The 27995-nt window shown below is 47.8% G+C and overlaps 1 protein-coding gene across 2 annotated transcripts in view; it reads left to right on the top strand.

Annotated features, from left to right (window-relative positions):
• ARNT2 (aryl hydrocarbon receptor nuclear translocator 2) overlaps positions 1 to 27995 on the top strand; it is a 193072-nt gene that overhangs the window by 138643 nt on the left and 26434 nt on the right. For both annotated transcript variants that reach the window (XM_068559007.1, XM_068559000.1), the window contains exons 9-12: positions 6826 to 6902; positions 9057 to 9191; positions 11884 to 11958; positions 19126 to 19277. In XM_068559007.1, coding sequence (XP_068415108.1) covers positions 6826 to 6902; positions 9057 to 9191; positions 11884 to 11958; positions 19126 to 19277 — 439 coding nt within the window. The remainder of the gene's footprint in view (positions 1 to 6825; positions 6903 to 9056; positions 9192 to 11883; positions 11959 to 19125; positions 19278 to 27995) is intronic.

Here is a 27995-nt window from a genome sequence, read left to right as displayed (position 1 = left end):
CTTTTGTATGTCTGAAAAAGTCTTTATTTCACCTTTATTTTTGAAAGATATTTTCACTTGATATAGAATGCTAAGTAGACAGGTTTTTTTTTTTCAATACTTTAAAATATTATCTTCTTACTTACATTGTTTCTGACAAGAAATCAGCTGTCATACTTATCTTTGTTCCTTTGTATGTAAACATGTCTTTTTTTTTTCCCCCTCTGGATTCTTTGAAGACTTTCTCTTTTTTTTCTTTTTAATTAATTAATTAATTAATTAATTAAATTTTGGCTGTGTTGGGTCTTCGTTGCTGTGCGCGGGTTTTCTCTAGTTGCAGCGAGCGGGGACTACTCTTCGTTGCGGTGTGCGGGCTTCTCATTGCGGTGGCTTCTCTTGTTGCGGAGCACGGGCTCTAGGCACGCGGGCTTCAGTAGTTATGGCTCGCGGGCTCTAGAGCACAGGCTCAGTAGTTGTGGCGCAGGGTCTTAGTTGCTCCATGGCATGTGGGATCTTCCCTGACCGGGGCTCGAACCCGTGTCCCCTGCATTGGCAGGCGGATTCCTAACCACTGCATCACCAGGGAAGTCCTGAAGACTTTCTCTTCATCACTGGTTTTGAGACACTTATGACGTGCCCTGGTGTAATTTTCACATTTCTCGTGCTTGGGGTTTATCACCATGCACTTGCAGGAAAAATTAACTTCAAAATTTAATTTAAAAGTGCTGGTTTCACTTGAGAATGTCCTTGATGAAGAAGTAAAAATATTAATAATATTAATTATATTAAAGTCTGAAATTGTCAGTATGTATAAAGTGACTTCTGCTGCATACCAAAGCATGCTGATTGTGTCAAGGAAAAGCACTTGTGCAGTTGTTTGAGTTGTGAGCTGAACTAGCTGCTTTTTTCACAAACACCATTTTTTTACTTGAAAGAATGACAACAAACTATGGTTATTCAAACTTGTGTGTTTGGCAGATATTTTTCTTAAAAAGTTAAAATGAGCCTGTCACTTCAAGGAAAACAGTTGATAGTATTTGTTGTCAGTGATAAAATTCAAACTGTTTAGTGAAAATTTGAATTTTGGAAAAGTTGTAGCCACCACCATAATCATGACCAATACCTAACCATATCTTCTGATGCGATACATGGTGAAATTAACAAGTGTGATTTTTTTTTTTATTGTATAATGTAATGTGTCAACATTTAGAAGATCTGTGTAATTTGGTAAACCAATATTTTCCAAATGACCAATACATGATGTTCAAAATCATGTATGGGTAAAAGATCCAGTCAAAGTGTTAGACCAATCTACTTTCATGTAACAGAGTATGAAAAATTCATTGATATAGTCAATGAATCACATTTCAATTAACCTTTAAGAAACTATCACTTGTCAAGGTTTAGGAAAATATCAAAGAAGAATATCAATAATTACCTTAAAAAACTTCTCCCCCCTCCAACTAGCCTCCATGTGAGGCTATATTTTCTTCATATTCCTCAAGTAAAACAACATATTGTAATAGACTTTATGCACAGCAGATAATAGAATAAAGCTATCTACTATGAAGCAAGGCGTTAAAGAGATTTGCAAGGGCTTCCCTGGTGGCGCAGTGGTTGAGAATCTGCCTGCTAATGCAGGGGACACGGGTTCGAGCCCTGGTCTGGGAAGATCCCACATGCCGCGGAGCAACTAGGCCCGTGAGCCACAACTACTGAGCCTGCGCGTCTGGAGCCTGTGCTCCGCAACAAGAGAGGCCACGATAGTGAGAGACCTGCACACCGTGATGAAGAGTGGCCCCCACTTGCCGCAACTAGAGAGAGCCCTCACACAGAAACGAAGACCCAACACAGCCAAAAATAAATAAATATATTAATTAATTAATTAAAAAAAAAAGAGATTTGCAGAAATGCCAAACAGTAATTCAGAGATAACTTTTTAGGTATCTTATTTAGCGGAGAAACCCTTGAGACATTTCCACTAAGATCAGAAACCAGGCAAGAACGCCCACTATCTCTACTACTAGTCAACATTGTAATAGAGATATTAGCCCATGTAATCAAACAAGAGAAATCAGAGGCAAAACCTGTGTAAAGAAGAAGGAAAACTATCTCTATTTTAAATTATATGATAATATACCTACAAAAGCCCAGTGAATCAATAATAAAATTAACTGAAGCTATAATTCGGTGAAGTAACACAATACAAAGTTAATATACAAAAGTCAGTAGTCATTGTATACATAAACAATACACAAAAGGCATAAGGGTAGAGAAAACCCCATTTATAATAGCAAGAAGGAAGATTAAATACTTAGGATGGGAGGAGTAGGAAGACCCTGAGCTCACCTCCTTCCATGGGCACACCAAAGTTACAACTATTTACAGAACAATTACCAGTGAGAACAACCTGAAGACTAGCAGAAAACATTTTCCACAACTAAAGACATAAAGAAGGAACCACAGTAAGATGGGTGGGAGGGGCAAACATGCCATATAGTCAAGACCCACATCCCCAGGGAGGTGACCCACGAACAGGAGGATAATCACAATTGCAGAAATTCTCCCCAAAGAGTGAGGGGTCCAAGCCCCACATCGGACTCCCTGGACTGAGAGTCCTGCATCAGGAAGACAAGCCCCCAGACATCTGGCATTGAAGGCCAGCAAGGCTTGCATACATATATGTAATGGTGTTGGGAAAATGGACAGCACATGCAAAAGAATCGAACTGGACTACTTTCTCACACCATACCAAAAAAAAATCAAGATGGATTAAAGACTTAAATGTAAGACCTGAACCCATAAAACTCTGTGAACTAAATATACTATGCTCTTTGACATCCATCTTAGCAATATTTTTTTGGATATGTCACCTTAGGCTAGGGAAACAAAAGCAAAAATAAACAAATGGGACTACATCAAACTAAAAAGCTTTTGCACAGAGAAGGAAACTAGCATTAAAATGAAAAGGCAGTCTACTGAATGGGAGAAGATATTTGCAAATGATATATCTGATAAGGGGTTAATATCTAAAATATACAAAGAACTCATACAACTCAGCATCAAAAAAACAAACAACCCAATTAAAAAATGGGCAGAGGATCTGAATAGACATTTTTCTAAAGAAGACTACAGATGGCCAACAGACACATGAAAAGATGCTCAACCTCACTAATCATCAGGGAAATGCAAATCAAAACCACAATGAGATAATCACCTCACACCTGTCAGAATAGCTATTATCAAAAAGACAGCAAATAATAAGTGTTGGCAAGGATGTGGAGAAGAGAACCCTCATGCACTGGCTAGTGGTAATGTAAATTCGTGCAGCCACTATGGAAACAAAATGGAGGTTCCTCAACAAATTAAATATAGAACTACCATCTGATTCAGCAGTTCCACTTCTGGGCATATTTCCAAAGAAAACAAAATACTAATTCAGAAAGATATATGCACCCTTATGTTCATTGCAGCATTATTCACAGTGGCCAAGATATGAAAGCAACCTAAGTGTCCATTGATAGATGACTGGATAAAAAAGATGTGGTATATATACACAACTAAATATTACTCAGCCATAAAAAAAAAAAAATGAAATCTTGCCATTTGTGACAGCCTGGTTGGACCTAGAGAGTATTATATTGATACTAAGTGAAATAAGTCAGGCAGAAAAAGACAAATACCATATGATTTCACTTATATGTGGAATCCAAAAAACAAGACAGAAAATAAACAAGATAAAACAGAAACAGACTTATAGATACAGAGGATAAACGAATGCTAGAGGGGAGGGTGTTGGGGGAGAGTGAAATAGGTGAAGAGAATTAAGAGGTACAAACTTCCAGTTATCAAATAAATAAGTAACAGGGATGTAACATACAGCATAGGAAATGTAACAACTTTTAAGGTGACAGATGGTAACTAGACTTATTGTGGTGATCATTTTATAAAAATATCAAGTCACTGTGTTGTACGCCTGAAACTAATATGTCAATTACACTTAAATTTTTTTTAAAATGTAAGTACTTAGGAATTTTCATAAGTATACAAAGTACAAGTATATATGAGGAAATTTTTAATACAGTTCTGGAAGACACAAAAGCAGGCGTACAAATGGAAAACATCCCCTGTTCTTGAGTAGGACAATTCAACCTTATAAAGATGTCAGTTCTCCTGAAGTTGATTTATAAATTTAATGCAGTCCTAATAAAACTAACAGCAAGCTATTTATGGAGTTAAATAAGTTGATACTAAGTTCATGTGAAAAAATAAACGTCCAAGAATAGACAAGAAAACAATGAAAAAGAAAAACTACAAGGGAGGAATAGCCCTGCCAGATACTAAAACATACAATAAATCCTCTGTAATTAAAATCGTGTGGTACTAATGCTTGATGCACAATTGGCCTCTGGAATAGAAGAGAAAGCCCAGTATTAGACCCAAATACATATTAGAATTTATAGTATGATAAAGGTGGCATCGCAAATCACTGCATTTTTAATAAATGTTAGTGGGACAACTGGATAGCCATTTAGAAAAAGATAAAATTAAATCCAGTATATCTCACACCCCTACACAAGAATAACTCCAAATGGATTAGGGATCTAAATGTAAAAAAAGAAACCATAAAATATCAGAGGAAAACATGGCTGACTTTCTCTTTAACCTTGGTGTAGGAAATGGCTTTCTAATTATGACTCAAATACTAGAGGTAATAGATTGATAAATTCGACTACGTAAAAATTATAAATTTTTTCAATCATCGTAAGGGAAGTCAAAAGACAAAGGGCCACCCGGGAGAACATATTCACAACATATACCACAAAGGCTCAATATGCCTGATATACGAAGAACTCCTGAAAATTGAGGGGCAAAGGATCAAAATCCCAATAGAAAAATGGGGAAGGGACTTCCCTGGTGGCGCAGTGGTTAAGAATCCGCCTGCCAAAGCAGGGGACACGGGTTCGAGTCCTGGTCCAGGAAGATCCCACGTGGTGCAGAGCAGCTAAGCCCGTGCGCCACAACTACTGAGCCCACGTGCCACACTGAAGCACGTGCGCCTAGAGCCCGTGCTCTGCACCAAGAGAAGCCAGCGCAATGAGAAACCTGCACACCTCAACGAAGAGTAGCCCCTGCTCGCCGCAACTAGAGAAAGCCCAGGTGCAGCAACAAAGACCCAACGCAGCAAAAAATAAAATATATAAATTTAAAAAAGAAAAAGAAAACCTTTAAAAAAAAATGGGGAAGATACACAGACAATTCACTAAAAGATAAGATACAAAAATGATCCTCAAACATATGAAATGATGTGCAGACTCACTCATAATTAGAGAAATGCAAATTAAGACAGCACTGAAATACCATTTCTAACCTATCCAACTGACCAAAATTAAATCATATGACAACATATTCTGTTGGCCAAGACTGGGGAAAAAGGCCTCTCATACCTTGTTGGTGGGAATGCACATTGGTACACTCCTTCTGGAGGGGAATTTGGCAACACCTAACAAAACTACATACATATACACTTACCTTGTAACCTAGAAATCCCACTTCTAGGGTAGGTGTATCTTCTGGGTGTATCCAGACCTCCAATTCTTAAGAAAATGTGTGTGCACAAGACTATTCTTTGCAGCCTTGTTTGTAGTTACAGAGTATTGGAAACACCTCAATGTTCATACATAAGAGAGTGGTAGTATTCAACCTTGGTTACTCTACATAACACAGCAATATGCAATTCTGAAAAAAGAATAAAGAAGAGCTCTATGAATAATTATGGAGTGACTTTCAGGACATACTGTGAAGTGAAATAAACAAAGCCCAAAAGAGCATCTACAGTGCACTGCCCTTCATAGGAGAAGAGGAGACAGATGCTCATTTGTGCAAAAGAAATACAGCAAAGGATAAAGCAGAAACCTAAGGGGCTGGTTACCTCCGGCGGGCGGGGGGGAGGCAGAGGGGAGTGTGAAGAGGGTGGTGGGGATGAGGAGGGAGTGACATTTCTCTGGCCCTTACAGCGAGAGTCGTGTTAACACTCCCTCCACAGTCTGTCGTGATGGTCTGTCACTGTGCTTGTGTGATTCTATCACCGTGAACCTTCGGTCTGACCTAGTGCGAAAATACTTATGTTAAGTGTTAATGCAGTATAAAAGGGAATTTTCTGCTTAACAGCTCTTGTCTAGGAGATATCAGAGCAGAATGCTTGTTCCACTCCAACAGTTCTAACCAACAACAATGAGGATTGTTTTAACCAATTCCTTCCTATCCAGAGCACTGGTTTTCAGCGCTTAATCATCATTCCCATCACCAGTTTCTCCTTTCTATCCCTCGAAAACCCTGACTTTACATCAGAAGGGTGAACGCTGGTTATGTTCTCTTGCCTGGCAAGTTAGCCATTTTGGTTTTGGTGAGTTTTATTTTTAGTTTTTTGTTTTTGTTTATGATTCTGCCTCTGGTGGTCTTTGATTTTTGGCAACAGATAAGTGAAATATTTATGTAATTTGAAGTGCCCATATACACTTCTTATTGAAATTTCTCTTATAACCAAGTGTTTTAGCCAAGTTTTGCAAATGTATAAATGAATAATTTGTTTCATCTTCCTTAAATTCCTCTGCATCATCCACAGATGCGGATGATAATGGACCATGAAATTATCAAAAGACATCAAGCAGAGAGAGGAGCAGGAAATGAGCGAGGGATGGTTAATTCATTGGCTAGCTTCCCAGACCCTGCAGGGTCAACAGTGGATCTGTATCTTTGATTATGTAAATAAAATCATGGACACTTTTACCCCTTTTCGATTCATCTTGGACATGTCGTTGATGACTCTGGCATTTCTCATTTCAGGAATGACTATACCTGAAGAAGATGCTGACGTGGGACAAAGCAGTAAATATTGCCTTGTGGCAATTGGAAGACTCCAGGTAAGAAAAAGCTCACAGCCTTTTTGATCTCCAGGGAAGGCTTGTTATTGCAAAGAGCAAGAGCCTGTAGGTTTGGATGCCTTTTTCGACCTCCTGTGTCCTCAGTATTGTTGGGTTCTGTGTCTCACTCTGGGGGAGAAGGATGAGGCTGAATCTGGAAGAAGAAGGGGGGCAGGGCCTGTGAGCTGTGAGCAGCAGAAGCAAGCTGTCCTTGCTTCACTGAGGGCCTGAGTCAGTCCGTCCCCACGTGTGGGCCAGTTACTGCAAAGCTGAGCTCTGCTCACATCACACCAGGGTTTTTAAAATTTTTTTTATTGAAGTATAGCTGATGTACAATATCGTGTTGGTTTCAGGTGTACAGCAAAGTGATTCAGATATATAGAGAAAGATAAATAGAAATATAGATAGATAAACAGATAGACAGATACATAGATACATAGACACATAGATACATAGATCGACACATAGGCACATAGATAGACACATAGGCACATAGATATTGGGTTGGCCAAAACGTTCGTTCAGGTTTTTCGGGAAAACCCGAATGAACGTTTTGGCCAACCTGTTGGATAGACAGATATATCTTTTTCAGATTCTTTTCCATTATAGGTTATGACAAGATACTGAATATAGTTCCTGGTGCTACCCAGTAGGACCTTGTTGTTTCACACCCCTGTTTAATCCCCTTGAATGTTGCCCCATGGTCTGCAGGATAAAGCACTCACTCATCTTAAGACCCCACCTCCTCCCTCCCCTCACTCATGCCCTGTTCCCAAACCACATCATGCCCTTTCCACAAGCCCACCGTGCACTTCCCCACCGTTGCAGGTGTCCACAGGCTGTTCCTTCTGCCTGGTATTTCCTTGTTTCCCTTCTTCTCCTTTCACAACTCCTTCTCCTCTTGTTTACTTCCTATTTCCTCATCCTTCAAGATCCAGTGAAATGACTCCTTTATCTGCTTAGTCAAAATGAATCATACCCTCCTCCCTACACGCCTGGCGTTGGGTTTATACGTCAGTTATGATTCTTCACTGTCTGTTTTCGTATAGTTAGTTGAGGGCAGTCCCCTTCCTTGCAAGCTCCTCAAGGGCAAAAAATGTGTCTTTTTAATCTTTTGAGAATTAGATATGCTGAATAATGTATATAAAGTCCACTGGCTTCATGCCTGGCACACACAGTAGCCACTCAGTCTTTCTCCTTGTGGCATCGAGCGCCTTCTCCGTACTGATGAAGGGGCCATGATAGATGTAGTTCAGGGGGCACTGACCTTTCACATCCCTGGTTTCCTAGGTCTTACCATTTTCAGAGAGGTGAATAAGCTATTCCATTCACATGTGATAAGCATTGGTTATTCCTTGCAAATGGGGAAGAAAGAATACTTGGGTAAATTCAGTTCACAAATACAGACTTTCCAAATATTTTGACCAGTTCCTTAGACTCATTTCCCATCCTTAGTAATGGGAAGGTGGGTGAAGGGAAGGGTATTAACATTTCTGAGCACCAGCTGTGTGCCAGGTGTTGTGCCAGGGTTTGACATGCAGTGTCTCTCTGAACCTCACAACCACCCTATGAGGTTACAGCTTCCTAATTCCCAGGGACTGATAAGGAAACTGGGGCTCAGAAATGTAAAGAAAGTGGTCCACTCTTTGGGTTAGTCCAGGGTGTGGCCAAGGCAGTTTGAAACATTTTAGACTCATTGTACTCATGACCTGGAGGGATCTGTGAAATTAAATCCACATGGGGGACTTCCCTGGTGGCGCAGTGGTTAAGAATCTGCCTGCCAATGCAAGGGACACGGGTTCGAGCCCTGGTCCGGGAAGAACCCACATGCCGCAGAGCAACTAAGCCCACGCGCCACAACTGCTGAACCCGCGAGCCACAACTGTTGAGCCCACATGCCACAACTACTGAAGCCCACGTGCCTAGAGCCCGTGCTCCGCAACAAGAGAAGCCACTGCAATAAGCTTGTGCACCGCAACAAAGAGTAGCCCTGGCTCACCGCAACTAGAGAGCCCGCGCGTGGCAACGAAAACCCAACGCAGCCAAAAATTAATTAATTAATTAATTAATTAATTTTTTAAAAAATCCACATGGATTGTTCCCATTCTCTAACTCAGTCTCCATCACCACCTCCCTGTGGATTTCTCCATCCAGGTGACCAGCTCTCCTGTGTGCATGGACATGAGCGGGATGTCGGTGCCAACGGAATTCTTATCCCGGCATAACTCTGATGGGATCATCACATTTGTGGACCCAAGATGCATCAGTGTGATTGGCTACCAACCCCAGGTAGGTGGTTTTGAGCTCATGGCAGTCAGCTAGAGATTTAGTTTTACTTAAAATGCACCTACTTCATTTGTTTGAGATATTGTACATCACAATATAGGGAAACACAGGATAAAAATCCATCTCCCTACCTGGGTACAGTAATGTCCTTCCAAAGCAAAAAAAACATTGTATGCCACTTCACTGCTTAAAATTAACTCTCCATTTTTTGTCCTAACCATTTCATTTAATCTAGCTGATTTTTCTCAAACTAGAGTTAAAATGCTCTATGAAAAAGAGGCTCTCTGATCAATTAAGTTTGATTAACACCAAACGGGAAATCTCCTTAGAAACTTTAAAAGTATATTAGTGTGAAAGACGCTGAAAAGTCTTAAAGATGTTCAGTTAATTTTGTCTAACTGCTTGTTTCTCAAATGTATTTGGAAGCTCTTTTTACAGGGGGCACATTTTCAAGGCCTTTTTTTTAAAAAAAAGTCAGTGAGAAACACAGAAGTCATGAGAAACACCAAAAGGCAGGAGAGATTGTTCCAAATTAAGACAAACCAAAGAGATAAAATAATAATATGCAATGTAAGAGCCTTAATTGGGTCCTCAGCCTGAAGACTTATAAAGGACATTTGGGAGGAAATGTTAATATGTATGGAATAGTGGGTGATTTTATCAAATAATTATTGATTTTTTTTTTTAGGCATAATATGGTATATTATGGATTTGTGAGATGGTGTCATTTTTATGAGGTACATATTTCAGGGAGAAGTGTCATGATTTCTGCTAATTATTTTCAAATGATTCAATAAAAAATTTTTAAATATATGTGTATATGAAAGATATTTCATTTCTATATATTTTATGTTTCACTTATATATTTATGTTTACATATATATGAAAGAAAGAGAAAAATGCAAATGTGGCAAAATATTGACAATTGATGAATCAAGCTAAACGACACACAGGTGTTTATCATACCACCCTTTCAACTTTTCTGTAGATTTAAATTTTCAAAATAAAAAGCATTTGAACAAAAAAGAAAGAAAAAAAAGGAACAAAGTTTGGGATATGTTGATATGGGTATTTTAATTATATATATATATTTTTATAAATTTGTTTATTTTATTTATTTCATTTTTGGCTGCGTTGGGTCTTTGTTGCTGCATGCGGGCTTTCTCTAGTTGCGGCGAGTGGGGGCTACTCTTTGTTGCAGTGCGCGGGCTTATTGTGGTGGCTTCTCTTGTTTCAGAGCACAGGCTCTAGGCACGTGGGCTTCAGTAGTTGTGGCACACAGGCTCAGTAGTTATGGCTCACGGGGTTAGTTGCTCCGTGGCATGTGGGATCTTCCTGGACCAGGGCTCGAACCCGTGTCCCCTGCATTGGCAGGCGGATTCTTAACCAGTGAGCCACCAGGGAAGCCCACATATATATTTTAGAACAGACCAAATTGAAATATGGGAACCATTCATATAATTCTATATCTCTAGGTTGATGCAAACTTCAGATTTTGGATTGGAATGATGGGGAAAATTAATCTGTTTCCAAAATCACCATAACCTCTGATGGCCCTATGTTTCCAGCCAGATCCATTTATCCACCGGCACCTTCCATGGGCATCTAGATGCTTTTTGGCACACAAATAAGACTTCCTTTCCACTGTCAGTGTCAGCTCCCACTGAGGCCATTTGCTGATTTGGGTTCTGATCGATGACTTAGTTTAAATCCTTTGCCATTTAAGGCACTTCCAACTGGACCACTTTCCTACAACGCATTTGCCTTTTGACGGTTTATCTTTTTATAGTTGGTTTCATTGCAAAACACTTTTGTTTGGGGTTAATGCTGGGTCCTTTGAATGAAACATAGAGGAGCAAAGGTAGGTAGTAAACAGGCTTTTAGCAAGTACAGTTATTTTATGATAACAGCATTTCTCCAGGCACGAGAGAGCTGCAGTTTCCCCATTTAAACAATTCCAGTTTTCATAGGCAACACATCTGTCCTCATGCTATCATTTGCGTTCTTTTTGTTTATTAAAATATGTTTATTACAGTTTGCCTGTGCAGTTTGCCTCTCCAAGGCAAACAAAAATAAAAGTGCATTTTGAAGCTGCTGCTCTAATGCCTTAGCAAAATTAGAAGTCGGTATTGAACGTGCCGAAAGGACTGAGGATAGCGTCCCAGACGCCAGCTCCACGATTGCTCAAAGAGAAAATTTGCATCCACTTTTTTCCCCCTAATGATGGTGTGAGCTAAAGGGTTGAAGGGGGTGTATGTGAACACTGTTGTCTAACAGTGAGATATAAAAACATGAAACGTAGGGCTTCCCTTGTGGCGCAGTGGTTGAGAATCTGCCTGCCAATGCAGGGGACGCGGGTTCGAGCCCTGGTCTGGGAAGATCCCACATGCCGCGGAGCAGCTAGGCCCGTGAGCCACAATTACTGAGCCTGCGTGTCTGGAGCCTGTGCTCCGCAACAAGAGAGGCCGCGATAATGAGAGGCCCGCGCACCGCGATGAAGAGTGGCCCCCACTTGCCGCAACTGGAGAAAGCCCTCGCGCAGAAGCAAAGACCCAACACAGCCATAAATAAATAAATAAATTAAATTTAAAAAAAAAAAATGGTCCACATCAAAAAAAAAAAAATCTTTAAAAAAAAAAAAAAAAAAACATGAAACGTGGGATTGGAGATTATTAAAGCTTGTCTCTTTATTTAGGATCTTCTAGGAAAGGACATTTTGGAATTCTGCCACTCTGAGGATCAGAGCCATCTGCGGGAGAGCTTTCAGCAGGTACCCCCAGTGCTCATTTACAGCTGATGTAGAAGCCGGGTGCACACGGATGTAGTCCTTCGATGTGCCAGGCAGGCCAGCAGGGTCCCACCGAAGTCATCAGTCAGGGCCCCTGCCACGAAGGAGCTCGCACTCCAGTGGGGACGGCAGATCATCAGGAAGGAATTTCTGTTCATGGGAGAAGAGCAGAGGAGGGGGAGGTTGGCAGTGTGGGGAAGAGGCCAGAACAGTCTCCGAGGGGAGCTGACAATTGGGATGGGTCTTAAAAGGTGAGCAGAGAAGAAATGACGTTCTAGACAGAGGGGCCAGCACCTGAGATGCAAAAGAGCATGGCCTTTTGGGAGAGTTATGAGTAGTTCCTCACGGCTGGAGTGACACTGGCCGGCTTGTGGGGAGGAGGTGGGCAGTGGTCAAAGTTGAGCCCGGTGAGGCCAAATTCTGAAGGGCCTCATGTGCCATTGCAAGGCGCTTAAATTCTCTCCTGAGTCATTTAAGTACGGATTCCCTTGAGGATTTGAAGTGGAGCAATGTTTTTGAAAAACGATTTTAGCAGCCCAGGTATGCAGGAGAGACAAGGGTACGAAATAACTGGAACAAAGGACAAATTGGGAGCCTGCTTCAGTTGCCCAGGTGAGAGGTGGTGAGACCTGAAATGGGGTAGGAGCAGCAGAGGAGACGGTTGTGGGGTTAGTGATGCTTTGGATAGAGACAGTGAAGGAGAGAGAAGGATTGAGGATGACCGTGAGGGTCTGAGAGGAAGGCCGCACTACTGACTGCATCCCGAGCATCATTATGATCAGCTACGGTTTATTGAGCACCTACTATGTGCCAGGCGCTATGGAAATCCCTTTCGCGCACACTGGTTTCCTGAACCTTCACGACAGTCACAGGAGATGGGCATTATTATCTTCATGCTACAGGTGAGTCAAGTGAAGCTCAGTGAAGGAAGAGCACCTTAGGGTCACGTGGGCAGTCAGTGAGAGAACCAGGCTTCTCACTGAGGACCTGCCACCTCCTGAGCTCGGGTCCACCTGGGAGGAGAGAGAGAGAGCCAGTTTCTCAAAGGACTCCGGCGACTCGCTTCAGTCCCCGCAAAGAAAAGCACGGGCAATGTTACTGCAGAGGGGCCTTTAAATGACTTTTTAAGAGGGAATAATAGCTCGTCATTCATCTGAGAGAATAAGTCCTTGACATTCTGCTTTACAAGTGTTTCAGAATGAGGGCCTCTGACAGCCGAGCTCTCCTATTAAAGGCCTGATTATGTCTGCACAAATAGACCTAGTGCTCCAATTACCCGCCGCCTGTGCGCGCAGATCGCATAACCCTTCCTGCGCCCTGCGCGCTCCTCTCTGTTCTTCCCAAACATCACCAGCTCCTTTTTTCTTTCCACCTGTCAGACTGCTTTGTCGTCCCTCTTCTGCCTGCATCTCCAAGCCATGATGCCCTAGGGAACTTCTCTCCTTCTCTCTAATATCCCCCAGGCGATTTTTTTTTCATTAAAAAAATGTTACTGGAGTATAGTTGATTTACAATGTTGTGTTAGTTTCAGGTGTACAGCGAAGTGAATCAGTTATACGTATACATGTATCCATTCTTTTTCAGATTCTTTTCCTATATAGGTTATTACAGAATACTGAGTAGAGTTCCCTGTGCTATATAGTAAGTAGGTTCTTATTGGTTATCTATTTTATATACAGTAGTGTGCGTATGTTAATCCCAAGCTCCTAATTTATCCCTCCCCCCCAACGTTTCCCCTTTAGTCACCATAAGTTTGTTTTCAAAATCTGTGAGTCTGTTTCTATTTTGTAAATAGGACAAATACCATATGATATCACTCATCGTTGGAATCTAATTTTTTTCAATGATATAAGTGAACTTATTTACAAAACAGAAACAGACCCCCCAGGCGATTTTATCCACTGGATGACTTCAGTCCAGACCATCGCCTGCAGATATACAGGCACCTACGCAACCCTTGCACTCAAATGCCCATTAACCTTCAAACACAGAATGCTCGAGTCTCTTCTCACAGCCCACAATCTCCCTTGCACCACTGCCTTTCTGGTTGCAAAGGCCAGAAACCAAGAAACAGTCTTCACTCCTCCCTTGATCTCCCTCCACACAGCCCATCGAGTGCTCCTGTTACACCTCAAGAGACACCCATAACCTGCCCCCTTCTCCCTCTCCGCTCCTACTGACCTTGCCTAGGCCACCTGTCCGTATCTCTCATTTTGACTTTTGCAACAGCTTCCTGGCTGGTCTCCCTGCTTTTATTCTTGTCCCAGGCCAAACCATTTTGAAAACGTAAATTAGATTTTGCCACATCTTTATCTAAAAAGTGCCGATGGCTTTCCCGTGCACCTAGCAGCAGGTCCAAGCCCCTTACTCACCACGGCTGCAGGAACCTCGCCCTGCGTGTCTCATCCGCATGTGTTCACTACACATGGGCCACCCTGGCCTTCTTTTGGTTCCTTGAACACATTATGCTTTCTCCCACCTCAGGGCCTTTGTACGTGTCTCCTCTGACCCTCACTCTTCACGTGACTGACACCTATTATCTTTTAGGTTTTAACTCCTGTCACCTCAGAGACCCCATCAGTGACTACCCTAGCTGAGAAAGATCCCCTAACCTCCTTCTCAGTCCCTCGTTTTTCCTCCACAGCAACTATTCCAGTTTTCAATTGTTTTCTTTGTCCATTGATTTCCTTTTTTTTTTTTTTTTTTCTGTCTCCTCTACTAAAACATAAGCTTCCTGTGGGCACGCTCCACATCTGTGCTTTTCACCATCATCTCCACCACTGGCTATGGCGTTTGCATGTGGATGCTCTTAATAAAGTAGTCTAAATTGATCATCACCCACAGCAGGTGACTTTCAGTTTGGAAACAATGTGAAATCAGAATGGTTAAACATTCAGTAAACGCTGCTATAGTCTATCTCTTACGCCATCTTTGCTAAATATGTGGAAATTATTATAAACTGCGTGGTCTAGCGTTGTCCTCTTTGGACTGGGTTGGCTTCATTTTCATATGCAAATGAAGCTCTAACAGTGATGTGACCCGCCCCCCCCCATCACTGTTGGTAACCAGCCAGACCCTTTGTCATACATTATCCTGTATGATGCTCAATCCTTCACAGTATATTATCATCCCCACGTTTTTGCAGTGGAAACCAGGGCTCAGAGAGGTTCAGTCACCTGCCCCGAGTCACACAGCAAGGCAATAACAGAGCTAGGGCTGGAGCCTGCCTCCTTCCAAAGCATCCATCCCCATCACCAAAGCCCCACACCGGCCTCACCATCTGACAGCACCCCTGAGATTTTAAAAGGAAAAGCAGGAATTTAACATCGATCCCACCCTGGTATCTGGCTTAAGTAACCCTCGCTCTGAGAGCAGCCACCTCATTCCTCAGGCAGGGGGCAAAGCCAAAGCAGCCACGCCCGAGAGCCGGCAGCCAGGGCAGGTCACAGGGCTCAGCGGGCAGCAGGCAGCAGCCACAAGGACATCCTGCAGAGCGCCAGGCCTAGGCCCCTCACTTGTGTTCTTTGGGTTCTAGCCACCGGTGGTCGGGGTGAGGGACAGATGTTGATAAAGCGAAGTGGCTTGTTTTTGCAAAAGCACGGAGGAGACTATGTCAGTTCGGAGTCAGCCCTTGACTCCGGATTTAAACAAAAGTATTTGAATGGCCCTGACGTGAAACCTTGGAGTGGGATCGAGTTTGTGAGGAATTTTGAGATTGGTTTGTGAGGTCGGCTGGGAATCCTGAGTTCGCTCTGGTGTCTGCTCTTGGATTCCCTCTCTGGATCCCAGTTGACCTAGAAGTCAGATGAAAGAGTGGAACCCAGTGAGATTTGAGACAGGTTCCTTCTTCTCTCTGCTCAGATGCCTTCAATGGTGACGGTGGTAGTAGTGGTGGTGGTGATGAGTAAAGCTGTTTTCAGGAAGAGCTGGGCGAGGCTGGGTTTATGCCTGGCCTTTGTGATCTAGGACACTAGCATCGCACCTGAATAAGGCGCAGTTGAACATACCAGCCTGGTCTCCAGGCCTGGTCTGTGATACCCACACTGCCTTAACGTGCCTAGTCCCATCCCCCGTCGCCGCACCTCAGGTCTCCCCGCCCCCAGGCATCTGCTCACGCTGCTCCTTCTGCCAGGAGAGCCCTCCCCAGAAGGCGCAGCGCGTTCACTTGCCAACATTTTACCCAAACCCATCTCCCTCCAGGAACCCTTTCTGGACCCTGAGAAAGGCCGTCCCCTCGACATGCTGGTAACCCGTGGCACCTGATCTTGCTCTCAGGTGGCCTCGGCCTGCAGCAGCTTGAAGCAGGGCTTCCGGTTCCTGGCCAGAGATTGAGGTCAGGTCGCGGCAGTGAGAGCACCAGATCCGAGCCGCTAGACCGGTGGCCAGTGACACGGCCCTGGCCCTTCAACTTTGCAGAAAAGAATCCCACAAAGGCAGAAAGTAGTGAAACAAGTAAAATGTTCATTAGGAGGAAAAAGAGTACGTGTGGATAGACACACGGGCGGGCTCAGAGAGAGAGTCACTTACATGGGGCATTTCTTCCCGTTTCTTTTGTCCAGTCATCTTGCTTTGCCTGGTTCTGAGTCCGTATTTGATTTATCTCAGGGTCCTCCCATGTGTACGCGCATCTCTTAGCCGAGGTGGATTCTAGTGAAGAGGCCTACGGGTAGGTTGACATCACCTACTACGGGTGGCTCCCCTTTCCTTTTTGACCTCCAAGGAGCCTTTCTGCACGTGTGTAGTCAGGAAGGTCTCCTTGACTTCGAGAATGAGGAATATGTGGTCTTTTTATCTCTTATCTGGGCAGGGCCAAGCTCTTCTCTCGCTCCTGCTATTTTGGAGTATCTGTCCACAGCGGGAAAACTCGAGCTGCTCAGCCTGGGGCCCACCTATCTCCTGCCTCAATCTTATGTTTCTGTAGTGGTATTTGCTCTCTCTGAGTTACAGTTACCCATGCACCTGCCCTGCCTGTGCTAGGTGAGAAGCTCTTTGGGGAGAAGTGTTCTGTCTCAGCTATAGCGATTCAAGAAAAGACAAGGGGCACAGGGTCAGGTAGACCTGGGATCCCATCCTGTCTCTGCCCCTCCTCAGGCATAAGGCTTTGGCAGGATAGTTAAGTTAACTCCTTTGAGGCTCAGTTTCCAGTTACACAAAATACTGCTGTGAGGACTGCGTGAGGTAACATGCACAAGATGCTTGTACGTCGGCCCCGAGGCGGGTGCAGGGCTGCGCTCCCTCCGTCAGCTCTTTAGCCACAGCTCCAAGGGCTGAGCTTGCACACAGGCCGTGCCTTGGGAGTGTTTGTTACATGGAGTTAAAAAATTTCACACCATCTCAGGCATCCTGGTTAGAGGAAACATGAAAAGTCTCCGTCCGCGAGCTTCTGAGTGTGGAAGACGTGGTCTCACGACGGGGGTGCTGCCTGTGTCCCGTGTGCTTTGTGCAGACTCAGAGGAGTCCCGCAGAGGACCCCTCAGAATATCGACCTCAGGGGCACGTGGCCTTGTCCTCTGGCCAGCTTCCTGTTGGGGCTGCAGGCCGGCTGGCAGGCACCCCCGAGCGCCCGGCCTGGCCTCGCCCCACGGCTTTGCTTCCTCACGTGAAGTGTCAGGAAGGGTCTCCCCTCCTTTCGCTTTTGGTTTGGTTTCTCTATCACGTGGAATTTCCCACCAGGGAGCCCAGCACCCTCAGGTTTCATCTCATCCTGCTCCCCAGGGGTGGCACCGAAAGCGGATGGTCACCCCGGCTGCATCAGCCCATGGCACGGGGCCACAGATGCATCAGGTCGGCTCAGGAAATGTGCTTCAGGTGCCTGCTCTGTGCCAGGCCCTGGGCTGAGGGTGGGGGAGACTCGGTGACCGAGGGGGTCCCTGCCCCCAGACTGGCTACTGACGTCCAACCTGGAATAAAGCACAAGTGCCTCGCCGACCCCTAGGACCAGGTCCCCATTCTCATCTCTGGTCACACTATGGTCCGCAGTCGGGCCGGCCGGCTGCCCAGCGCCTGGGGCCTTCCCGTCCCGAAGGCCAGGAGGGGGCGCTCCTGTCTGCCTTGCTTTGTCCTGGGTGCATGAGCACAGCCAGGCCCAGGCGCACCAGCCATCTGTGTCCTTTCTTCTCACGTTCCTGCTTCAGCCGAGGACTGCCCCTGAGAACTGCCGCCTTCTGCACCTGCGCCCGCCCGCCTCCGCATCTCCGGGTTTCTGTGTGTGATAGATCGTGTGTGTCTGCACAGAGCAGGAAAGCCAGCCGTGTGTCCGCTGAAACACACTTGTGGTTTGGAAGCAAGATCTTGGTTCCTGTCCCAGCTTTTCCACCAAAGTTGTCTGATCTTGGGCAACTTATTTTATTTCGGTGACACTCAGCATTATCCTCTGTAAATAGTAAAGCTCACCTCACCTAGTTCTTGTGAGGGTTTACATTTGGAAGTATTTTGGAAACCATACTGCAACATAAAAAGTAATCGTAGAGGGACTTCCCTGGCAGTCCAGTGGTTAAGACTCCACGCTTCCACTGCAGGGAGCACGGGTTCGATCCCTGGTCAGGGAACTAAGATCCTTCATGCCACACAGCACAGCCAAAAAAGAAGAAGAAGAAGGGTAATAATAGATACATGCATACAAATAGATAATGCATAGAAATTAGTTATTTTGTTTTATCTCTCCCAGAGAGTATATTTAATCCAATCTACAATGTTAAACAGTTTAAGAATTTCTTAATGAGAGGTATGAATAAATAAACCCATGAATACAATGTCACGACATAGCTGAGTGTGAGAGCCTTACTTCATGGGAGCACTGGCACCAAACTCAGAGCGCCCTGGCAGCCAAGGCAAAAAGGGAAACCCTCCAGCTTGTAGAGTTTTCATGATCTGATTTGTAAACGCTGAAACGTTCTGATATCAAATGGGCATTGACTAGTTGGTTTCTCACACAGTGGAGACAGAACAACCTAAATGCAGTGCCCTGCCTCACGGGGGAAGTGGACAGAGGGCTCCCGTCAGGTGACCGCTCTCTCCCACCCCCACCCTCCCTCCGTGCCTGTCTTTGGCTACGATGCTCCTGTCCTGAGCTCCCGCTGGCTGCCTCCCCCTCCTCTGTCTGGCACCATCCTTCCTCCCGCTGACTTCCTTCTCCAAATGTTTGCTCAGGTGGTGAAGCTGAAAGGCCAAGTGCTGTCGGTCATGTATCGATTCCGCACCAAGAACCGGGAGTGGGTGTTAATCCGCACCAGCAGCTTCACCTTCCAGAACCCCTATTCTGATGAGATCGAGTACATCATCTGCACCAACACCAATGTCAAGTAGGTACCTTCCCCTTCCGGGACCCCCTTCTCAATTCCCTCCTGAGGTGTGAGACCCCAGCGCTGAGCGATGACCCCCATATCCCTCCCTCTCCGTCAGCACAGTCGGTTCGAGGTGCTCTGGTTTCCCATGCTGTTTTCGCTGCAGAGCCCAGCAGGGCAGAGCTGGGGGCTTCCTCGTGCCTCCGCGGTGTGCCTGCCGCCTGGCTTGGTTTCGTGGTCCTGCTGAAGCCGGGGGCAGAGGAATGAGGCTGAGCCTCTTGGCAGCGCTAGGGTGTCGGGGCAGGCAGGCGGCGTGGGGGTGGGCGCCCTCGGGACACGTCGTTTCTCTTCTGCCTGATCACTGACGCAGTCCTCCCAAGATCTTCACTGGCGTCACCACCGCTGTGTCCACCGCATGTTAACACACAGACCCGAGCTCCTGTCTTGGCCCCACCGACTTCCCAGCCGTGTGACCTTGACTGGTGTGTCCCCTCATTCCTCACGTGTGGAAGGGGTGATAACACCTCCCTCTCAGGTTCCCGTGAGGATTAGATGAGGTCCGGCTCCTAGATACAGGAGGGTCATGCCTCCTCTCTGGACTTCCTCTCGAGGAAATAGAAGTCCAGAGAACCAACAGGAACAAAGGCAAAATGATGTTCAGGTGTGCAGGAGCACATGGAAGCTGTGCCCAGTGTGTGGGAGGAATTGCAGCCTTCAGGGGCATGAGATGAGCCGACTGGTGAAACTGTCACCGTGTCTCCCCGTACCGGTCAGTGCACTGCCGTCCTCCGCTTTCCCAGGTTCCACACTGAGTCCGTGGAGTCTCTTCCCACCCTGGCCACCTCCCCATCCTCATCTGCTAACAGCCCCCCTGGGCACTGATGCCTCCGGGCACTCACCGTGACCTCCTGGCCTCCCTCAGGGCTCTCCGTTGCCATAGCCCAGCTCCCTGGGTTTGGGGGTTCCCATCTGGGTCCCACAAAGCAGCCTCCTTTCCAGGCAGCACCCTCAATGTCTCGGCTTTGGCCCTGCTCCTGGGCCACAAGGCACAGGGCTTGACAGCTGGGTCCACACAAGATCGCTCAGAGGACAGGTGACCATGGTTTCTACCCCAGCTCCCACCTGGGCAAGTCACCTGCTCTTTTGAAGCCTCAGTTGCTCATCTGTAAAATGGGGAGAATAACAGAACCCCCCCGCCTCGGATCCTGCGCGTAGACGGTGTGTGTGAATCACCCTGGCAGAGTAGCAGCCCTGGGCGGTGGGGTCTGCAGCAGTCAGTACCAATGCTCTGGAGGCGGCGGCAAGCCCTCTGCCACCTGCCGCAGCTGCTCAGGTTTCTTGGCTTGTTCTGTACGGGCTGCCCCAGATCCGCTAAGTGCGCGCTTTCTTCGAACCCTGCACACATCGTGTTGCCTTCCAGCGAACAGAGAAGCCAGGGCCCTCCGCGTGAACCTCTCCTTGTTCACGTGAGGGTCTGTCTCCATCCCCTCCACTCCTGCTCTGCTGGCTTCTCCCTCCAGGGCCAAGCCCTCCATTTGCTTTCTAGCTCCCAGCGCATCCTCTGTCTCCTGTGGCCCCTGGGTTCTCGTCCAGTCCCGCCACAGCCTCCCTCCCAGGCCCTCACCGAGGCACATGGCTTCCTGATCTTGGAAAACCCCTGTCTTGCCAATCCTCCTTGCTTTCCTCCCAGCTGGCCCTGCCACCTGTCTGTACTGGAGCCCCCTCACCATGCATCTCCTCTTGACCCCCGAGAGCCTGGCTGTGGCACCCAGCTCTGCTAACTTGCTTTCCCAGCAGCCACCAGGGACCTCATCAATAACTCGTTCTCTCTGGTCATTCTTCCCAGACTGTCTGACCAACTCCTCTTTTTGTCTTTTTCTTTTTTTATTTTAATATAAATTAATTTATATATTTATTTATTTTGGGCTGCATTGGGTCTTTGTTGCTGCGCGTGGGCTTTCTCTAGTTGTGGCGAGCAGGGGCTGCTCTTTGTTGCGGTGCACGGGCTTCTCATTGCGGTGGCTTTTCTTGTTGCAGAGCACGGGCTCTAGGCGCACGGGCTTCAGCAGTTGTGGCTCGCAGGCTCTAGAGTGCAGGCTCAGTAGTTGTGGCGCATGGGCTCCGTAGTTGTGGCTCGCAGGCTGTAGAGCACAGGCTCAGGAGTTGTGGTGCATGGGCTCAGTAGTTGTGGCTTGCGGGCTCTAGAGCGCAGGCTCAGGAGTTGTGGCGCATGGGCTCAGTAGTTGTGGCTCGCGGGCTCTAGAGCGCAGGCTCAGGAGTTGTGGCGCATGGGCTCAGTAGTTGTGGCTCGCGGGCTCTAGAGCGCAGGCTCAGGAGTTGTGGCGCATGGGCTTTGTTGCTCTGTGGCATGTGGGATCTTCCCGCACCAGGGCTCGAACCCAACTCCCCTGAATTGGCAGGCAGATTCTTAACCACTGCGCCACCAGGGAAGTCCCGACTCCTCTTTCTTTACAGCTTATCCCTTGGCTTACTTGATTCTGATTCTTCTTACACCTCCATATTCTAGTCAGGACTTTGCTGGTGGTGAGAATCACAGGAGTAAATATAGCTGTAGATCCAGGTATGCAAAAAGATAATGTTATTATGTTTTAATAACTGACTTTGTCTAGTCACTGCTCGGTAAACTCAGTCAGATGGAGGGGTTTTTGCTTCTCCCACTTCACCCGACCTGGGCAGGAGAGGGAGCCGAGCGGCACCCACTAGTGCCAGGCCTATGTCCCACCCTGGCCTTGGGGAAAATGGTGAATCTCAAGAAACAGGAGGAAGAGTCAGACGGGCAGGGCTCAGGATCCCATGGCTCCTTCTTCGTTCCGCAGAGGGGGGTGTGGAGGTGAGACACAGGCCTGACCTCCAGGAGCTCCTAGGATGAAGGTAACAGGTGTGCTCATTGACCTGGAGCCAGGGACGGGCAGTGGGAGCCCCGGGGGACGAGGCTGAAGTGAGCGAGAGAGCAACAACCTGCTCGGCATCTGTGCAAGCCACAGCTCATCCGCAGGCTCCCCCCGCCTGTCCCGGCCCCTCTCCAGCCCCGCCAGCTGCCTGTGCCCGAAGCCGTGGAAACGGGCAAGCCGGCCACGCATTCCGAGCCGTGGGCGCTCTCCTAGAACGTTCCCCCTCTTGATGCCAACCTGTTGACTGGCTCTTAGTGCAAGGTGCCTCCGGCTATGATCCTGTCCCTCTTCTCTCCCATTCATCCCTGCCTGCCTTCCTGCCCCACGCCTGCCGCGCGTGTGGTGCCTGATGTCTGTGGCTTGCAGCGAGAGAACCTCTGAGGGTGTGGCGGGGACAGCCCACCTGTCGTTGAAGCTGCTCAAGTGCGGGCCTCCCTCTGCAGTAAAGAGCACGGTCCCAGGCTGGGGACCGGGCAGAGTCCTCTAGACTTAGGGCAGAAGAACAGACTGAAGCTCCCCTTTTTTGGGTTTTTGGTAGTTTTACCTTTTTCACCATTCATTCACTTCTAACATGAATACAAGCTTCAGCCATCACGGTCGCGTGCCTCGTTGCGACTCAGTTCAACGCAGTGGGTAGTCACTGAACACTGTGCCAGGCGTCCAGTAAACTCAGGATGCCTCTGTCCTGGTCTCTGCACCACCACCACCCCGGCCCCCCCCCCCCCCCCGGAAGGCTCCCGTCACATGGAGAGCGTGAGAAGTAGGCAGCAGGAGGGAGGGACAGGTAAAAACGCCATCGTGAGGGCACAGGGGAGACAGAGAATCCACGCTTCCACACAGGGCCTCTGGGAAAGCATCCCCAGCAGGTAGCGCTGCAGCGGAGCCTGGAAGGAAAGTGAAGCCCTTCCTCCTAAAAGCAATCACAGGCAGAGGTTTTGATTTATTTTCCTGGAAGTCAGACATCGTTGACCAAACAGAACATTCTGTCCCCAGGGGTGTCTCCCTACATCCCTTCTCAGGACGATTGCTCCTGGCAGCTCACTGAGGTTAGATGGGGTGACATTGCCCCATCGGCACATGGGCTCACAGCAGAGGCCTGAGCTATTGTCTGCTGGACCAAAAGGTCTTCGGTGGGAAGAGATGGTAGGAAATGTTTACTGTGGACAGTAGAGGGCAGTGACAACTGTCATGAGAACTGTCCACCCTGCTTCAAACTTGTGGCTAAACGTCGCCAGCAGTAGGCAGACTCGTTATGGAAAAGTCCTTACATGCTCTGTGCTTGCAGGGCGGGGGCCGGGGCTGGGTGGGGAGTTGCAGACCCAGTTGCATTCAGTCAGGAGCACCCAAAAGAAACTTCCCAGGGAAATGGAGTGTTAATGGTTAGCATTTGAAGCTGCTGAAAAGAAGGCCTCTTTGTCACCCTTGCCTATTTTCCTCTTACGTTGATGCAGGAAAATGGAACGAAGTCCAGAAAAACACAGACTCCCATTTCACACCCTGGTGGCACAACTCTGAAACGTGCCCACGTCTTAGTGTCTAGTGATCGACACTGTTTCAGGCAGACAAGCCGTGGGCGTCTTGGTGCGGGAGTCATTCGCACGACCCAGGTGCTGTGCTTTCCTTAGCGGGGACCGAAGGCATCCCTTTGCATCTGCTGGGTTGGAGCCCTGTTTGTGTGACAGCCCCTTACAAAGTCACTGTGGGTCTTCATAGCCACAGCTGCGTGTTGTGCCCGTATGTGTGTGTCCTTGAAACTCCACCACGCCCATAGTCACGGTGGGCGTCTCAGGGCCCGCCGTCCATCCCCACGTCTTCAAGGATGGCTGTCTCGGGCCCAGCCCACCTGGCCGGTAGTTGATAGGATGTGGGAGCAGGGAGTAAAAGGAAGCAAAGAAGACCTACAAGGAAGGTGTCGTTCCTGGTCTCTGCAGAACTTAGAGAAGGGGAAGGGGCGAAAACTCCCTGTCACCAAGCCCCATCCTGGGACTTGTCTTGGGTCCTGCCCTCGCATCCACCTGCAACAGACAACCTGGCAGAGAACCGGGGCCCACAGGTTCCGTCTGGGGTCCTCTCTGGCCCTCTTTCTCCTCCTCTGCCCCTTCTCCGATGACCCCATCCAGGCGTTTGCCATCTCCTGGGGGAGCATCCGTCCTCCTTCCTGACCGGTTCCTCCTGCCTTCCATCCGGCCCCAGACACCATCTCTGTAAAACCACACTAACACTACGCCCCGTCCCTGATCAGAACAGTTCCAAACCCCTTGACAGGCACCCAGAGTCCTTCACAATGGGCATGCAGACGGCACTCAATCAATGGTGGGTATTATTAGCCTCGCTCTGGTCAGCTGAGCTTGCCCAGCCCCGAGATGGCTCCAAGCTGGATTCCGGTTACTCCCACGGGTGCGATCACACGCTGCCCCTGAGTGCCCCCCTAATGGCTGGTTGCTCACTTACTCAGGCTGAGTAAAAACCTCCATTCTGGGAGCGTCAGAGATAAATTGTCTGCATCTGCCCAACATCCTGCGCCTTCCCATGCAAGGAGGCCACACTGACAGGAAGCCTGGGCTTGATGCGTCTGGTTTCTAGTCCCCCAGCTAATGGGCAGGGGGCAGCGGTCGGGGGCAGTGGGAGCCCGGTTCCCTCAGGTCCCTCCCGTTCACTGTCAGTCAGCTTACAGCCGAGCTGCCGTGTCTCTCCCTCTCTGGAATTTGCAAGCACACCAAGGTTTATTTTTATTCCGTTGCCGTGAAATGGCCGAGAAAGCTCCTTTGGCCTCTTCTCAGGATGGGGCGGCCTGCAGGTCAGCATTTCTTCCCCATGCACTCGGCTACGGAAGTGGAAACCAAAGGCCAGGACAGAGAATCTGATGTCCGGACCACAGGGGGAGTGAGGTTAGGATCCTTGGGATTTGCCAGCCAAGCTGAGACTTTATTTTCCTTCTACAGTGAAAGTTGCTTTCTGTGGTCTCAAAGCCCCCAGAGCAACAGAGCTGAGAACAAACTCCCATCGTAACACCTCAGGCCCTGGCCACACTTCTGTGCAAATTAGAAGCCCAGAAGGGGAGTTCACTGCTCCCAAAATCCCAAAGCACAGGCCTCTTTTTTCTCTCCCACCTGGTGGCTCAAGGTGGTGTCTTGTGGGGCCCACAGCTCTGGAATGGGAGGCGTGACATGATGGTTCTTGTTACACCTGTGGGACAGAGTGCGGGCTCTGCAACCAGACAGACTTGGCTTTGAGTCCTGTGTGCACCACACAGACCTGTGTCACTGAGCCTCAATTTCTTGATCTGTAAAATGGGACTTTTGCAGAGATGTGAAAACAGTAGCGAAGTACTGGCTCTGGGTACTACACTCAGATTTTAGAGGCCCTGCAAATGAAAGATGAGGGTGCCCTCAAGATGTAAATCAAAATAAAACAAAACAAAACTGTCAAGTAAGAATAAGAAAATATAGAAAGTTGTGATTTTTCTACTGATGATGATATCGATTCTTTAAAATGTTTTTGAAATATCCATTTTTTTGAAAATTATTGTTAGTGCTCCTGTTTCCTGGTGTTATAAGCGTAGGCTTAGACTGCCTGGTGGGCAATCTCAGGATGCTGGTTTTATTGTTAACCTTTTCCCTGGGCTCTCACACCAAGGTGGGAAGACATACTGTGTGCTCAGATAGAACCTCATTCTTCCTGTGTCGTGGCCTTAACTCAACATACTGCAGTTGCTTGCCAACTTGTCTGTTTTCCTCTGGAGGTTGTCAGCTCCCCAAGGGCAGAGACCACATAGGTTCTGAGTCATCATCCTCTGTCCAGTGCCTGGCACAGAGCTTGGCGTAGATATTTCAGCACACTTCACTGAAGACATGGCTCACCCGGGCTTAGTTCCAAGTAAACTATTCACTGGGTCCTCCAACTGGGGTCCTTTTCTAGGATGTCTTCCCTTACAGGGGACACACACGCCAGGGGCACCAAGTGAAAGGCAAGGCTGGAGGAGTGAGTAGTGTTCGGACCGTACATCTCTTTGAATGCTGAGAAAAAGAGTTGAGAAACACAATTCAAGTTATTTTGTGTTTCTCCAGGGCAGAATTGGAACTCAAACTGGGAGTTGCAGGAAGGTAGAGTTGGGCTGTTTTGGGGACAGACTTTTTATATTGTTTCTGTCTACAAATGGAGCAGGCTGCCTCGGAAAGTAGCACGCTCCCCAGGACAGTGGCGGTCGGGCAGAGACTGGCCAGTGGCCCGTCTGAGGAGATGGTGTATCAATACCAGGGACTGATCCAGCTGGGGAGCTGGGGACCAGATCCCCTCTGTTCATTCCGTTCCTAGTTGCTGAGAATAGTCAGTAAAAGGAATGCTTCTGCGCTCGGAGTTAGAAAGCCTCTTCTTTCTCAGTCTTCACCACCTACCAGCCTGGCGGTTGTGTTGACATTCATGTTTGCCCTTTGAGACCTTGTTTCCACACTCTGCCCTGTTATGTGCCCGGGAGGGGCCAACACTGAGCTCTGTGGACAGGAGCGAGAGGGTTTCCAGTTGTCCGGCCATTGGAGGGACAGGTTGCAGACAGTGGGGTGAGAGGAGGCCGGCCACCTCCGAAGGCGAGTGGAGGCTGCATCCGTCATCAGGCAGCTGATCCCTGCCGGCTCCCCCTGCCCCTTCGGCCCGGGGGAAGTTGGGCTTCCCCCCCACTGCTGCTAGCCCAGGGGTTCTTCAGTATCCAAGCCGAGTCTCCCTTACCACTGTCCCACACCTGCCAAGTAACCCCTTCCCTACACCCTCTTGGATCACCCCTTCCAAGAGCGCCATCCAGTCTCTGCAGCCCAGTAGCCTCTCTGGGCCTCAGTTTCCCCACTTGTAAAGGGAGTTTCTAAAATACCTACCTCGAGGGTTAGCTCACGGTGAGGCTAGCGTGAGTTGCGTGAGTGCAGAGCCGTAGCAGAGGGCTGGGGCGGATGCACAGTGGATGCCGGCGTCTTTGCCCTCCCCCTGGCCCAACTACACCGCTCCTCCGAGGGGGGGCCCCCCAGATCCTCGGTTGCTGATTCAGGTTGCAGTTATCCCGCTGCGAGCTCGCAGTGGCCCCCCCTGCAGGGACCTGCTCCCCTGACTGAGCTGGTCCACACCAGCCCACCCCTCTGTTCCTCCCCGTGGACTGTCTAGTGCTAGTGAGCTCTCCGTGCACCTCACACCCCGAGTGAAGGCGGGGGGAATCTGTGAGCCGTCCCTCCAGGGGTCCTGCTACTTCTCTGTCCAGGGCGTGGCCAGGGATGAGAAAAGCTTGATGTCCAAAGATGTACAAAGGGACCCCCTAGGATCATTCTTGCCTTAAAATAGTGAAATAGTGAAAATGAAAATCTGTCCAATTAATGCAAGCACTTAAGATATTTTTTTCCATGTTCCAAATCTTGTTCACCCACATAGGACATAATGTTTGTAGCCGTAATCATAGCGTCCATAACATTTCGTGCTGAACTTTTCCACACACTCTTATCACACCTTCTGGTGTTTCCAGATAGTCTTCACAGTGGCCACCGTTGGTGACGGTGGAGTATTTCCTTAGCAAATTAATATACGTAGTTTACAAAGCCACTCCCCTATTATAGCCAGCTTTGCGTGGATAGCTCTTGTTTCCTGCCCCTGAATCATTTCCTTAGCAGAAACCCCAGCAGCAGGGGGACCACCTGGAAGGGAAGGGTGTGACCCTGGCCATACCTCCTAATGTGGTCGCCGTACTGCTTTCCAAGAAGATTGCGTCCACACACGCTTCTCCTACAGAGTGTGAGCAGAGTGGGTTCAACACCAAGCCACCACACTAAGCATGTTTTTACCAACTTAGTAG

This window comes from Eschrichtius robustus, chromosome 1 (assembly GCF_028021215.1).
Source record: "Eschrichtius robustus isolate mEscRob2 chromosome 1, mEscRob2.pri, whole genome shotgun sequence".
In the NCBI taxonomy this organism is placed as follows: Eukaryota; Metazoa; Chordata; class Mammalia; order Artiodactyla; family Eschrichtiidae; genus Eschrichtius; species Eschrichtius robustus.
Note: the sequence above shows the minus strand (reverse complement) of the source record. Positions and strands in the feature narration are given on the sequence as shown.